Consider the following 15,273-nt stretch of genomic DNA (forward strand, 5'->3'; position numbering starts at 1 on the left):
CCGGACGGCCACACCCGGTGATCACGGTGGCATACTGCTGAATGTGAGTATTGCCGTACTGGACCGCTTTACGGCATCGAGCTCTTCTGACTGGGCTCGTGCCGTGAACCTCTACCCCTCTTCGAAGAATTCCGCCCATCAAACTGTCCTGTCACTTCACCTGGAATTAGTTAATTCTTTTCCGTTCATCGCGAAAAAAATTGATTAGTTTTTGGAACACAGTATCTATATTACTCTGTTCGTGACACAGCTAACACAGATACTCAGATACCGTTGAAGTCTCTCCACCGCTTATGTGGTTGCAGTCACTGGTTATCTCTGAAAACCAGCATTAGTCGTATAATCAAACAGCCGACATGAATCATCGTACTTACACTGCACTTGCTTGAGACCCATTCGCGGTTCATCGCTGCTCCTTGCAACACTCCCTAAACTGTCTCACTGAGAAGTGGATAGACTTCTTTCACTCTTTGTGGCAGCTGTGTCATACCATGTTGTACGAATAGGGGTGTAGGAATCAGAGAGGCATCCTGCAAAAGTAATCCTGCTAATCTTCTGAAAATTCGTACTCACCTTCTCACCCTTTTCTATGCATTATCCTTCCCCACTCTACATCTAGCCTTATCAACGTACCACTCATATTCTTCAAGCCAGTCATCTCACACTTCACGTGACGCGCCTATTATGCCTTATTATCATGTCGCGAACAAAGAGCACGTAAATGTGGAAAGATCTATTTACTAAAAGAAATCCACGAAATGTCGCTACAGTCACATTTTTGATCATAATTGTCGGATAATTTCGCTAAAATCCTAAACTTGACCTCTTATCCCCATGGAGTACATCGCGCTTCAGGAGCCCTATGGTTCCACTGACGTATTTACTTAAACATAGACAGTCTACAACTACGACCTATGCCGTTTAGCACATTTCTATAATACTCCATAATTTTCTGCTCGTCAGAGCCCCTTGGTATCGGATACATCCTCCTATGATGGCATATATTGTTTCGGACAGTTGCCTTGCGTAACATTTCCGCTATCGCTCCCACTAAATTTGGGGGACCTGGTGCGGTGTAACGATGACGTCACGGATGATAACCCATCTCGTATCCATAGTATCTGCGTGCCTTTATAAGATGATTTTAGCCAGCGTTGCGTGACGTGAAGACAAAAAACCCAGATCATATGGTACTGCCACGACACTGATTTAATACTTTGTCAGCGCTGTAGCACAATTTACAACTATCACACTAGAAAACAGAACAAACAGCAGGTGTTTGGCACAGAAACAAAAGGTGACAGAAATGTTCAGCACACTACTTTGTGAAGTTATGCCATATGTCTACCAGTGCAGACCCTTGGAGAGCTCATAAACTCGTAATTCACGAAACTCACTGTTTCAAACAAGAAACCTTTCACTTGTCTACTATCTGTAATAAACGAAACATCTCTGCCAGCAACAGCTCTCTATGCCTTCACGCTGTCTAACACAATGCCCCTTTGTGGCGGCACAACTGGCATACCGCGTTGTGAGATCCGATACACGCGGCCACATGACCTGACAGATTACGCTGATTTACCAAAGTCTGTATTTGCAAGTTGTGCCATATGGTAGGTGCGATAGGCAATAATGTCTCTATCAACAAAAATTTCAAGTCCAGGTACGTTAGGAACTCCAGTACCTCCACGTACAATGGCTACAGTGAGCCAACCATTACCTTGATCAAAAGTATCATAAATGTCAATACTAAAATTAAGTCTACAACCACAGAACGCCACCACGATGCCTTACAGGAGAATTCGTCGCCGTTCTAGACAGACAGTTTATAAACCCATCGAGAACATCGAGTTCGCCACAACAGCTGGAGACAAGAAGAATCGCATACCAGTAAAGAGTGTAGCTGCCCACGCTCTCGTCGATGGACCTTGTGTTATCTGTGGTTGTAGACTTAATTTTAGTATTGACATTAATGATATACATTTGATCATGGCAATGGTTGGCTCACTGTAGCCATTGTACGTGGAGGTACCGGAGTTCCTAACGTACCTGGACTTGAATGTTTTGTTGATAGAGACATTATTGCCTATCGCACCTACCATATGGCAGAACTTGCAAATAAAGACTTTGGTAAATCAGCGTATATGTCGCCTTCAGTATTGTCTTTGTATACTCGTAACAAGAGGAAAATATCTGTAAATAAGCCTGTATTCATTTGGCTTAAAGGTAAATGAGTATGTGAATATGTAATGTTTGTTGGTGACTGTACTTTGTATTTTCATAAATAAATTCATCTTCATGCAAACTGATCTGTAGCTTTAGCCATTAACCGGACACGCAATCGGCGTCACTGGTTTATCTGTTGGGTCTTCTCAGCTAACACAACCAAATCTATGCCTGCCATAACGAAAAATAGGACAATGGTTAGAGGAAAAATGCAAGCACAACAGAAACAAGGACCGCAAAAATACTTATGACAAACGAACGGAAATGAAGAATATACTATGGATTTCTTTAAAAAAGAACATTGAAACTAATCTTTGGTTTTCGTTTGACATTTTTTTTCAATCTTGTAATTTGAACAAGTGATCATAATGACTTTTCCTTTAAAACTCGACTTTATTACCCATACTAGCTTTCAGTGCTTTCTGCTGCCTAGACATTTCACTTAAAATGACTTTTAAGAACTACTCCAGAGGCACCACCGTCTTGCACAGTGCCTTGTAGACAATTTGGAGCCGCACGGAATTAGCCGAGTGGTCTGGGGCGCTGCGGTCATGGACTGTGCGGCTGGTCCCGGCGGAGGTTCGAGTCCTCCCTCGCGCATGGGTGTATGTGTTTGTCCTTAGGATAATTTACGTTAAGTAGTGTGTAAGCTTAGGGACTGATGACCTTAGCAGCTAAGTCCCATAAGATTTCACACACATTTTGACAATTTGGATACATGGCTTCGAGGGGTCTGTGCAACACTCGAACCCTACAATCAGCTCTTACCAACTAAACTGAGGGATCATCTGAACAGATCACCATTTCCCAGTCATCAAGGGTCCACGAGCCAGCCCAGGAGAGGATGTGGAGGCGATGTCGTGCTGGTAGCAAAGACTCTCGAGTCGGTCGTCTGCTGCCATAGCCGGACTGTTCCAATTGGTACGTTCGTCGTACGTCCTACATAGATTTCTGCGGTTATTTCACGCAGAAGTGCTCTGCGTAAACGTCACTGCCCTCAGTCGTTAAATGAAGGCCATCGGCCACTGCGTTGTCCGTGGTGAACGGTAACTCACACTTCTGACTCTGTGGACGTCGAAACATTGAATTTCCTACCGATTTCCGAAATGGAATGTCCCATTCGTCTAGCTCGAACTATCATTGCGCGTTCAATGTCTGCTAATTCCCGTCGGGCGGCCGTAATCAGGCAGGAAACCTTTTCACATGAATCACACCAGTACAACTGACAGTTACACCATTTTAAATCCTTTTTATACTTTTGTTTATGGAATGCTATCGCCATGTGTATATGTTGTTGTTGTTGGCCGGCCGGAGTGGCCGAGCGGTTCTAGGCGCTACAGTATGGAATCGCGCGACCGCTACGGTCGCAGGTTCGAATCCTGCCTCGGGCATGGACGTTTGTGATGTCCTTAGGTTAGGTGGGTTTAAGTAGTTCTAAGTTCTAGGGCACTGATGACCTCAGCAGTTAAGTCCCATAGTTCTCAGAGCCATTTTTGTTGTTGTTGTTGTGGTCTTCAGTCCAGAGACTGGTTTGATGCCGTTCTCCATGCTACTCTATCCTGTGCAAACTGCTTCATCTCCCAGTTCGTACTGCAGCCTACATCCTTCTGAATCTGCTTAGTGTATTCATCTCTTGGTCTCCCCTACGATTTTTACCCTCCACGCTGCCCTCCAATAATTGGTGATCCCTTGATGCCGCAGAACATGTCGTATCGGCCTATCCCTTCTTGTAATCAGGTTGTGCCACAAACTCCTCTTCTCCCTAATTCTATTCAGTACCTCCTCATTAGTTACGTGATCTACCCATCTAATCTTTAGCATTCTTCTGTAGCACCACATTTCGAAAGCTTCTATTCGCTTCATGTCCGAACTATTTATCGTCCATGTTCCACTGCCATACGTGGCTACACTCCATACAAATACTCTCAGAAACGACTTCCTGACACTTAAATCTATACTCGATGTTAACAAATTCTCTTCATCAGAAACGCTTTCCTTGCCATTGCCAGTATATATGCATTATGTAAATATCCCTTTCCAATGACATTTGTCAGCTCAGTATATGTGTTAGTGATTAATTTAGTAATCTATCACTTATCCAAATTCGTGCCAAATGCAATGGCTAACTCTAAGGCGCGTGGTAATGGTGATACACAAGCGATATGAAGTGATCATATGTGTTTATAGCATGTAAATTTTATATTTCTCATAAATGCCTTTCATTCTGAAAACATACCTGTCACTGATGTCACATTGTACTCCAGTTGATCGGAAAAGCGATTGACAGACCACATGGCTGGAGTTAGACATAAAATTAGGAACGGTAATTAGCAGCATGTTTGATCTAGAGGCATGTAACCTGCTCCAACTGTTGTCCAATGCTGTATATAGAAGAAAAGTGTCATATTCTTAGTAAATTTACTTTCCAATGACGTGGACAACAACATCTTTCCTAAGAAAGATGAAAACGGGACGTTAGAGATTCGGATCGGCTCTCTCCGAGCCGAACACCACCAGAGAGGTGGTCAGTGTGTAAGTAGCAGCAGGCGCAATGAATCTTTGTTCTGTTCGTGTCCACAGTGCCTGGCGATCTACGGCGTCATCCGCTTCTACAACCTGCTGCGCGCCGGCGCCTCTTGGAAGTCACCGGAGTGCGTGGAGCTCTGATACCAAGCGCCGCCCTGGGAGGACGACGACCGGCTGTTGGGCGATTCCGTCTGACCAGCGGCGGCGGTCCCAGGGGCGGGCTCCGGACACTCGCTGCAGCGCCGCGCTCTGGCGAGGCGCCAACCGACTACCGGCGCTCCGCACCGCACCGCTCCCTCACGGGAGTGCTTAATTCTGCGAGGCGCCCTGGAAGGACTCCAGATTGTTGGCGAATGAGTTCGGCACCCCAGGCGTCCTCGGGGAGACGTCATCTGGGCCTTCTATGCCGAGTAGCGTACTGCATGTTGTGCGTACTGCAACTGGGTGGGTCCATCACGTCGGTAGCGTCCATCTGCGGCAGTAGGTGTGTGGCCCTCGGTGAACTGTCAGCTTCGTCACTCCTGCTGGCGAGGAGTAATTTGTATTTGATACAGGCAGGGTCCACAGAGGTCTCCGACAAAATTTCTGAATATTTCCCACATACCCTCAGAAACTGAAGTGGGCGGGTGGCCTGATGTATGTAGTGGCTGATGCGGGCACAGCCACTCCCTATGGACAAATATCACTCCTCACAGTACATACGTGGAATCCTGTGAGAAACTGTACTTTCTTTCTTTTTTAACTGGACTTTTCCTGTAAGGTGTGAGATAAAATGCGCTGTATTCAGCGTGTGACATTGTTTTTCACGTAACAAGCAGCACATGTAACTGGCAGCGGGACTCTCATTCGTCAGGAGTCCGTCGTTTCACCTGTATCTTTCATTCTTTGTAGCCTGTTGTGATTAACTGTGCTTCCCACCGCACTATACCATATCACAAAACTTAACATAAAATGTAAATTTGTTACATAGTAGTGTTCTGTCGGAAGTCATTGGCTGCAAAATGCTTATTCATATTCTCAAGCGTGTTGTCATAAAAGCCCTTGTCACTACAGTTGGCGTTGTAGAACATCGATTACTAAACTCTGTTCCTTTTTTGTATCCATATGTGCCAAATTAAGTCCCATCTCATTTTCAGTATTTGTCTGATATTCTTCTTTGTACTGCGAATTTTTGCCTTTCTCTTCAGAGATAATGTTATCATTTTAATTACCTCTACCGCCATATATCAGCAGGGACGTTAAATGTAAACAATGGAATTATTTCTTTCGATACTTAGATCAACTTTAGCAATGCCATCACGTTGGACAGGTTGACAGGCACTATTTTAGGTCAAACGCGTAATGACTACCGACTGCCAAATATGTCCTTTATAAAAATATGTCTCGACAGCGACGAAAGTTTGTTTTCTCAGCTTCCTTCTGAAACAGACGAGTAGCTACACCTCCACCTCTATCTCGCCCCTATATTCATTCTCTAAACTACTGAGGCTGTATTAAAAAGTACGTGAACAAACACTGTTTGCGGATTCCTCCCACTAAGACAGTGACGTCGCTTCGTGTAAACGTATATCCGACATGGTCAGTTTTCTTAGCTTTTAAAACAGCACGTGTGTTTTCAATTAATTATTTTTATTCCTTTCGTCGTTTGTTCATCAGACAAACATACACTTAGCTATCGAGTACATAAGAAATAACCCGACGAAAAACACGGAAATAAAACTGGTAGTAATTACAGTGATGCTGAATATACAAATTACGTATTACACTCTTTACTGTGTTTAATAATGGTCAAGGAATGGTAAATGATTCGATTGTAGCCTCTCAGTGGGATCCATTTCCCCATTCGTGTGATATAATTCGGGAAGATTGCGGTAAACCCAAATCATGACAGCTGGATCAAGTAATGCCTACATCATCTCTACAGGAATAGTTGGCCCCATCATTTTCACTAGAGATTAGTGAGTCAGTGATCATAATACGTTAGAAGTGACCTAAAATAACTGTATCTTGAACATAGTTCTATTTTTAGTTTTAGTTCAATTAATTGCAATAACCATAAACTGTATAATGACACATATGGAGGACAGAAAAAGAATGTCAGCAGAAAAGAATGAAATTTGGTATTAAAAACCTATTATCTGTGGCTGATATCATTCAGAAATTCTACAAATGTATTGAAAATATATGTCACAGTTTGCTGCCCACGCGTCTCAAAGCTACTTCAGAATGTCCACACACCGTTGTGCTTAAAAATATTATCTCATCCTCTCGAGTTCACAGTAAACAACAGCACATTATTTGGTTGCAGTTGTTACCTCAGTGGAATTCTGCACAGTATCAGGAACACATAAAGTCTCATAGAAAAAGAAGGAAATTACTTCTTCTTTTAGTTCTATGGATACTCGAAAGAATTCATTATTACAACCTTTCAAATAGTATCGATTTCTTTCATGGGCTGCCATAGCACTTTCGTAAGGAATCCGAAATGTCTGTCATGTAAATCAGTTCTTTCAAGTGTTCTCGCAGATAAAGTGCAGAACACCCAGAGCAGGTAAACATGTAAGCTAAGGAAATGTTTCTTCATTACCAATCAATCTGTTTTGCTTCATATTCATCACTATATCTTAAATGATGTGACAAAATTGTTTTGGATTCGGATCATCCGTAAGACAGATCAATTTTATTGTTTCTCTGATCACATTGTCCTACTACAGTTTTTTCCAGTGGTCCCAGCTTAAAGGTCGCAACATGTGTTTCATATTGGAGACCATTGAAGCACAACTGCACAGACATGACTAAAGTGAACAGTCAACCATACCATCAACCTTTATCTAGAATACAATAACACCTCAATCAGCTGATTTTTGTCAATAACAACACATAAGAATTTATACCAGTAATAAGAAGAACGAAGCATTTACACGTTTTAGTTTGAGTTTTTCCCAGTGTTTTGAAGTCAGTAATCTTTCCCTAAGCTTTGTCCAAGCATTTTTCTCCATTCCATGTAGTCAGTATTCTAGTGATTTTTTGAAATACCTCTTTCTAATCTAATCTCATTTGTAGTGGTGAATCACAGATCTATTTAGTATTAACTGGAACTTCTGCAACCAACATAAACGCTCCACTTCTGTCAACAATTAATAAAACAAATTGTTCAAAATTCAATGAAACATAATTAACTCTGGCAAACAGCTGCTGCACAGTATATCTTGATATTTGGTTTTGGAACCATAGATAATATATAATAGGCCAGTTAACTTCGAATCATCTCTTTCTTAGAATGATTCACACAGACCTAACGTATTTTTGATATTTATTTAAAATCTTGTTATTAAGTCTTTGATTGGAACTAGAGTCTCGCTGCCATTGAATTAAATGCTGCTGTGACTAGGTATCATCAACTTAATGTGTATTATGATTGTATCTAGTGTTTACGACTATGACACATGCAGTCTTAGAGGTCGGAGAAGACAATGCCACAGTATAAAATTTATCAATCCATTCTATCTCTTTACGAGAAGTCATTTTTACAGTCTTCCCATGAGAAGGAAAACAATACAGAATAAATAGAATGACGATAATATATAAAGTGTAAGTAGTTAGAGAGCAACTGCCTATATATTTTCTACCACATATCTTTTGTTAAAAAAGGAATATAATGTTACTTTTACAACAAGTTTTATTTAAGAGGTGCCGTTACTAGTTTTCCCCAGCCGCCTAGGTGTCGTCTCTGGCTGCAGAAATTAAGTGCTTCCGTTATTTCTAGTTTACACGAACCACGGAATTGAAGACCAGTTATATTTCAGAAAAGATTTTTAATGATTTGGTGTAAATAGCATGCAAGTGATGATTGTTAACACGATAATAAACAGATATTATATAGTAAATTCCAGGTATGTGTTGCCTTGAAAGCATATTTTCGTCGTAGATAACCACATGTGTACAAATAATAAGAATCTATAAATATATTTCGTACATTATTTTTAAAACATTCAAATGTATGCCAAGACTGGACATTGTATAATATGTACCAAAGCTTAATGTCTGTAGAACTACTTACATACAGGTTAGATAGAGTGTTCCCAAATACAATGAATCTTAGTGTCACAGCGTGTTGATAATTTAGTTAAAAACAACAAAGAAGAAATGTCAAGTTTCTTGTGTCATGGAATAAATGTTACCACATTTAATCAAAAATGCCTTTTTTGTAGGTGATATGCTGTTTATATCTACAATAAAAAAGTTTTCAAAATGATCTTAGAATCTCATACTGGAGAATAGGATATTTTATCTCTGTGACCAGAGATTCTAAATATTTGGGACCTAATATATCTAGCGAGACATGTAATTCGTGAGATATTGTTGTTTACATTTATATGTCTGTATTAGTGCCTGTACTTGCTTAGACACGAAAGGGTTAAGGATTCGCAGTGTATTTTACACAGAGTTAAAAGTCGCAAGATGAATATTGTAATAAAAGTTATTAAAGTCCACATGTTTCATTATCTCTAACCACAGAAACAATACCAGTTGTGAATTATAATGCTAAATCAAATCAATTAAAGTTTGATAGCATCTATAATTCACTTAAATCACTGAACTTCAGTGTGTAGGCAGTTCTCTTTTGTTGTGATATGTTGATATGAAACTATTTGCTTACTGTAGGAAGGATGAACGAGCAACAATGTGTTGCAGAAATATTAGGCCCAGAACATATTTTGATATGGAGCAATTTGTCTTCTCCCATCGCTCAAGTATAAATACCAAGGCGCAACCACCAATGATCTCTCCTTTCTAAAGAAGTAGCCAAATACCTCATTCAATAACTTATTGGTGATTTCTCATTAAATTGTTTGAAGTTGCTCACATTCTTAATAATTTTGAACGTCATAGGCGTTCAAATGGTTCAAATGGCTCTGAGCACTATGGGACTTAACATCTCATGTCATCAGTCCCCTAGAACTTAGAACTACTTAAACCTAACTAACCTAAGGACATCACACACATCCATGCCTGAGGCAGGATTCGAACCTGCGACCGTAGCGGTCGCGCGGTTCTGGTCTGAAGCCCCTAGAACCGCTCGGCCACCGGCGGCCGGCGTCATAGGCGTAGGCTGATGAAAAGTTTTTTCTTATACATATGCCAATAAAAGATTTCAGAATGAAGAATAGGATAATACTTTTCAGCATGACAGAATTTTGTTACCTTATTCTCTTAGGTAAAAAAAGGACTTTTGCAACTTATTTAAGCAATATCGTCTTCTGAGGAAAAACTCATTACTTCCTCCAAGGAGATATGCGACACAAAACGCAGAAACGGAGTGCTGGGTTCTTTTTTCATTTCCCCAGTGTTTAATCTGTCTAGCAGGCGAACTGATTTCTAAGGATTTGGCAAATTTTATTAAATTAAACTTCGTAGTTCGACGCCACAGTAGTCACGGGAACCTAACAGAGAAAATTCGTGTGCGTCGTCTCTCATTGCATCGTGTAAACGTTGTTCTGTGTGTATTTTAACAACCTGTGTGTCGTAATCTCTGAGGCAGAGTTTGGAGACCAGCGCAACATTTACCTAACCGGTCACGGGAAACTGCCTACAAACCAGACTAGCTGGCCGGTGTACAATCCCACGGTCGTTAATCCGAGTCGTGGATTCAATTAGGATCTGGTTCACCTCCCTAGCTGAGAAGCTAGCACGTTGTGCATTAACCTCTATGAGCCGGTCGACTATTTTACCAGTGACGACTGCTCCTAACATCAGTTACTCTATATTCACCTTTTTATTCAATTAATCATTATACGAAAGCATGGCTTTGTGGCTACATGCACTGCCGAAATTCGTTCTAGCTTCCAACCACGAAAGTGGTTAAAAAGCCGCCAGCTTTCGGCTAAATACCTCTCGGCCATTGTCAATTGGCAACGGTCTCTTGATTTCTGGTACTGTCATACAGCCGTACTCAGGGGCTCAGCATTCGTTTGCTGGTTGCAGGCTTGGGGCCACGGACTGGTAAGCGTCGGCAGTCCTCTGGCCCCGTAATCTGTGTGCATGTTTCAGCGAAAACCAAGATGCCCGTTCCCTGTGACACACAACATTCCACCGTCGCGGCCCACGCTGTTCGCTGAAGCATGCACACAGCTTACGGGGCCAGGGACTGGTAAGCGTCGGCAGTCCTCTGGCCCCGTAAGCTGTGTGCATGTTTCAGCGAAAACCAAGATGCCCGTTCCCTGTGACACACAACATTCCACCGTCGCGGCCCACAGCTCTCCAGAGGACTGCCGACGCTTACCAGTCCCTGGCCCCGTCCCCGTAAGCTGTGTGCATGCTTCAGCGAACAGCGTGGGCCGCGACGGTGGAATGTTGTGTGTCACAGGGAACGGGCATCTTGGTTTTCGCTGAAACATGCACACAGCTTACGGGGCCAGAGGACTGCCGACGCTTACCAGTCCCTGGCCCCGTAAGCTGTGTGCATGTTTCAGCGAAAACCAAGATGCCCGTTCCCTGTGACACACATTCCACCGTCGCGGCCCACGCTGTTCGCTGAAGCATGCACGCAGCTTACGGGGACGGGGCCAGGGACTGGTAAGCGTCGGCAGTCCTCTGGAGAGCTACAGGACGCCTTTGTGCATCCAGAAGGACCTTGAAGGATTAACCAGTACTCTAAAGCCTGTAAAGTGGTAAAGGCTGTAAGGTGGTTGTGAGAATGAGTTTTTAGTGGCAAAGCGGAAGGATGGGAGTTTCGAGAAAGTCTCGCCTTTGTACATCCAGAGGAACTTAGAAAGAATTGCCAGGACTCTTAAGGGGTGCGGTTCGTTGAAAGATGTAGGCCCCAATAAGCTAAGTGCCTGCGAGAATATGACATCGATAGAGCTTCACAGCGTCTTGAACTTCAGCAAAGGTATTGTGTCATGTAGGGACATAGTTACTGTTCCTAAAGAAGAACTGAAGCGTGAATCGGCTCGGAGGGAATTTGTGATGGCCAGAACATTATGGAAAAGGTTGATGGAGAACTGGTGAGATCCAACTCCTTCATTCTTACCGTTAATACCAAAAACCTCTAAGAGAACGTCAACGCGAGCTATCTTTGCGTAAACGTACGGCCGTATGTCCCAAACCTCATGCTCTATTTCATATGCCAGAGTCTTTTAGGCATATTGTCCTTAGGGTGTAAAGGGGAGGCGATCATGAAAGAGTTGGTTGTTCGTCTCCTACCAAATGTACTCTGGAAACCACCCTGATTGGAGTAGGAACTGTAGAACCTTTCTAGAGAAATGCAAAGTACAGGAAAAGAAAACAACAAAACCTATCCTCTATGGCGATGCCTAAACGATATGCGATATCATGCAGCCTTCCCAATTTCATACAACGTTTTCACCGATGCTTCAAAGCCTTTTCCCAAAGCTGATGTCTCTATCTAAAACGGAGGTTCCGAGTGTCAGCATTAACACTTGCAAGTGTCACTGCACTTGCAAGGTAGTAAGTATTTCAGAGCCTGTGCTCCACTCCCCCCCCCCCCCTCTTCCAGGGTGGCAGGAAAAGGTCCAGTGGCCACCATGGGAGAAAACCAGGCACCTCCAACGGCTGAGGCTGGTGGGAAGCCCAACACAGCCATTACGAATCCTACTCCAGCTCCATCAAAGCTCTCAAAACAGAGAAAGCAGGTAAAATCAAGTTGTAAACTGTTGGACCATGTCGACATAATTATCCCTGACGCTTTATGTGACTCTTCCCCAGAACTGAGCCGGCCGCGGTGGTCTCGCGGTTCTAGGCGCGCAGTCCGGAACCGCGCGATTGCTACGGTCCCAGGTTCGAATCCTGCCTCGGGCATGGATGTGTGTGATGTCCTTAGGTTAGTTAGGTTTAAGTAGTTCTAAGTTCTAGGGGCTGATGACCACAGCTGTTAAGTCCCATAGTGCTCAGAGCCATTTGAACCATTTGAACCCAGAACTGATCGAATATGAGGTTTGCGTGGGACAATCATCTCGCCAATCGACTGTACTTTCAACCACTTCAGCCTCCCCATCCGAGCAGAGACACAGGATGAACGTGCTATCTCTGTGATAGACGCCTCCCATACTTCAGTGTAACTTGCAAGGGTTCAGAACGCATCTGGAGGAACTTCATCCAGTACATAAGAATAGACCACTGTGTCTGTGTCTCCAGGAGACTAGTTTCCATCAGTCAAACACCTCTCAGCTATGAGGCTCTATACTAAATAAAAAGGACGACCTGAGGGGAGAGAGACCTCTAGGAGGTGTAGGTGTTATCGTCAATACCGAATACCACTCCTCGCCTCTATCTCTTACAACGAATTTACATGCAGCTGTCATATTAGTGTACGTGTGTTATCCTTTGGCAATGTGTTCCCTTTGCTCACACTGCTCAACGGGAAGTGGTCAAGGACTTGCACGGAATTGATCACTTCCCGATCTGGATTCACCTACCTGATGGAGTGAAACCCCAAAGGAATCCGCGTCGATGTGTGCTCAGTACAGCAGATTAGACACGTTGCAGCTAACTAGCCCAGTTCGAACATCGTTTCGGTGTCGAGTTCTGTGTGGTTCATATAACCAAGACGATCCATCACGCTGCTGAAGCGTCGGTACCAAAGTCCAAGGGACAATGGAAGAGGCAGTCTGTCACTTGCTGGAGCAACGAATTCCCCTCTGCGGTCAATTCTAGGCACGGGGCTTTGCTTAGGTTCAAGTTCCGGACCACAGCGGGGAATCGTACAGCCTTTCGGGTGGCGCGGGGGAAATGTCGCTGCAGAGGTCGCTGCGGAGGTCGTGGCAACAGTTCCTGAACGCAATTAATCGTTCCGCGAAGAGTTTTCTTGTTTGGGAGACCAGCAGGAGAATTTCTGGGAGAGGAGGAAGATGATCCATAGCTGCTGTAATGGGGAACATCACTCCCAATCCAGTCCGTGAGACATTGTCCAGGCTATGACGGCCTATTTTTGCCACAGTTGCTGTAACCGCCAGTCAGGATCCTGGCTTCCAGCGCCACAGAGCGCTTGCTGAGAGGAGCAGTTTGGAATGCCGCTTCTCCACAGATGAAGATTACATATGCCCATTTCCCATGTGGGAGCTGGATACTACAATGTCTGTGTCTCATGATACATCCCCTGGTCATAACAGAATCCATTACAGTACGCCACGGCACCATACAATGCGAAACAAAGAGATCCTCTTCGCATTTTTAAATGGTGTTTGGGTGTCAGGTCACTTTCCCGACTCATTGCGTGAGGCAATTTTAATCCCTCTTTTAAAACCTGGGAAAGACCACACTTACCTGAGGAGTTATCGCAGTGTTGCCCTTTTTAGCTGCATGAGAAAGACCTTGGAGCGGATGGTAAACTGCCACGCTGTCTGGATCTTAGAATCCAGGCAACTTCTTAGTCGCTTTTAGTATGAGTTCAGGAGGTATCATTCCACCTTTGATAACCTGGCCCTTCTGCAGGCGGCTATACAACAGGCTAATCTGTGCCGACATCACCTTCTAGGTATATTTATTGACATCGGAAAGGTCTACGATACTACTCGGAAGCATCTTATCCTTCAGCTTCACGAATGGGGTTTTCGTGGATGTCTTCCCAATTTTATTTGGTCCTTTCTCTCGCAACGGCATTTTCGATACCGAGTCGGTGACGTCCTGTCTGAACGCTTTGAACAGGAGAATATGGTGGTGTTTGAAGTGTTACTGTCTTTGCCATAGTTATTAGTAGCATTATAACAGTAGTGAAAACTCCTGTCCAATGTTCTTTGTTTATGGAGTTTTGCTCTTCTTCAAGCCTTGCAACGAAAACGCGTCAGTTAAAACAAACTCCTCGACTTTTGGATGAAGAGCGGTTTTAAGTCTTCAACCGAGAAGTCCGTATTCTGCCAGTTATATATATAAAGATTAAAGCTCAAAGGAAAATGTGTTTCACACAGCAATAAAGAAAGTGGAACTGTAGCTGGATCATATCGGGCCATTGTCATAGGTACGTGAATTCCGCTCGGCTTTGGAACATGAGGGAGACAGGAGGAAAGGTGGCAAGTCAAAAATCTCTCTCTGGTTTAATGCAGCCCACTAGGAAGATTCCTCTTCGTCTCAGAGTATCACCTGTCCCCAAACACCGTCAAATGTTTGTTCCCTACATATCTTACTCCCTGCAGCTACTTCAGGTGCCATGGTAAATATTCCATAATATCTTAAAATGTGTGCTGTTTTCCTGAACCGTCCTCTTGCCAACCGTATCTATGTATTCCTCTCCGAGGGATTCATCGGAAAACCGCTTCATTCCTGATTTTATCAGTCCATCTGATTTTCTATATACTTCGACAGAACCACATCTGTAACGCTTAACTCTTCTGTTCGCTTCTTCTCAGATTTTCTATTGTCCAAAATTCACTTCCCTTTCAAATTAATTTGTTCTCCGATTAGTTTTCAAATGCCTAGCATGCACCTAGAAAACTGTGTAAATTAAAGAAAGAAGTATCTAGACTGGCCAGCAGCTTCCAATCCCATTAAGTAATGGCAGTGGAT

The 15,273-nt window shown here is 43.4% G+C and overlaps 1 protein-coding gene across 2 annotated transcripts in view; it reads left to right on the top strand.

Moving 5' to 3' along the window:
* LOC126095172 (uncharacterized) overlaps positions 1–7,974 on the top strand; it is a 1,128,014-nt gene extending 1,120,040 nt beyond the window's left edge. For both annotated transcript variants that reach the window (XM_049909900.1, XM_049909901.1), the window contains exon 8: positions 4,807–7,974. In XM_049909900.1, the coding sequence (XP_049765857.1) occupies positions 4,807–4,893 (87 nt within the window). In that variant the 3' untranslated portion in view covers positions 4,894–7,974. The remainder of the gene's footprint in view (positions 1–4,806) is intronic.
* Positions 7,975–15,273: the final 7,299 nt, after the last annotated feature.

Source organism: Schistocerca cancellata, chromosome 8 (genome assembly GCF_023864275.1).
Source record: "Schistocerca cancellata isolate TAMUIC-IGC-003103 chromosome 8, iqSchCanc2.1, whole genome shotgun sequence".
Taxonomy (NCBI): domain Eukaryota; kingdom Metazoa; phylum Arthropoda; class Insecta; order Orthoptera; family Acrididae; genus Schistocerca; species Schistocerca cancellata.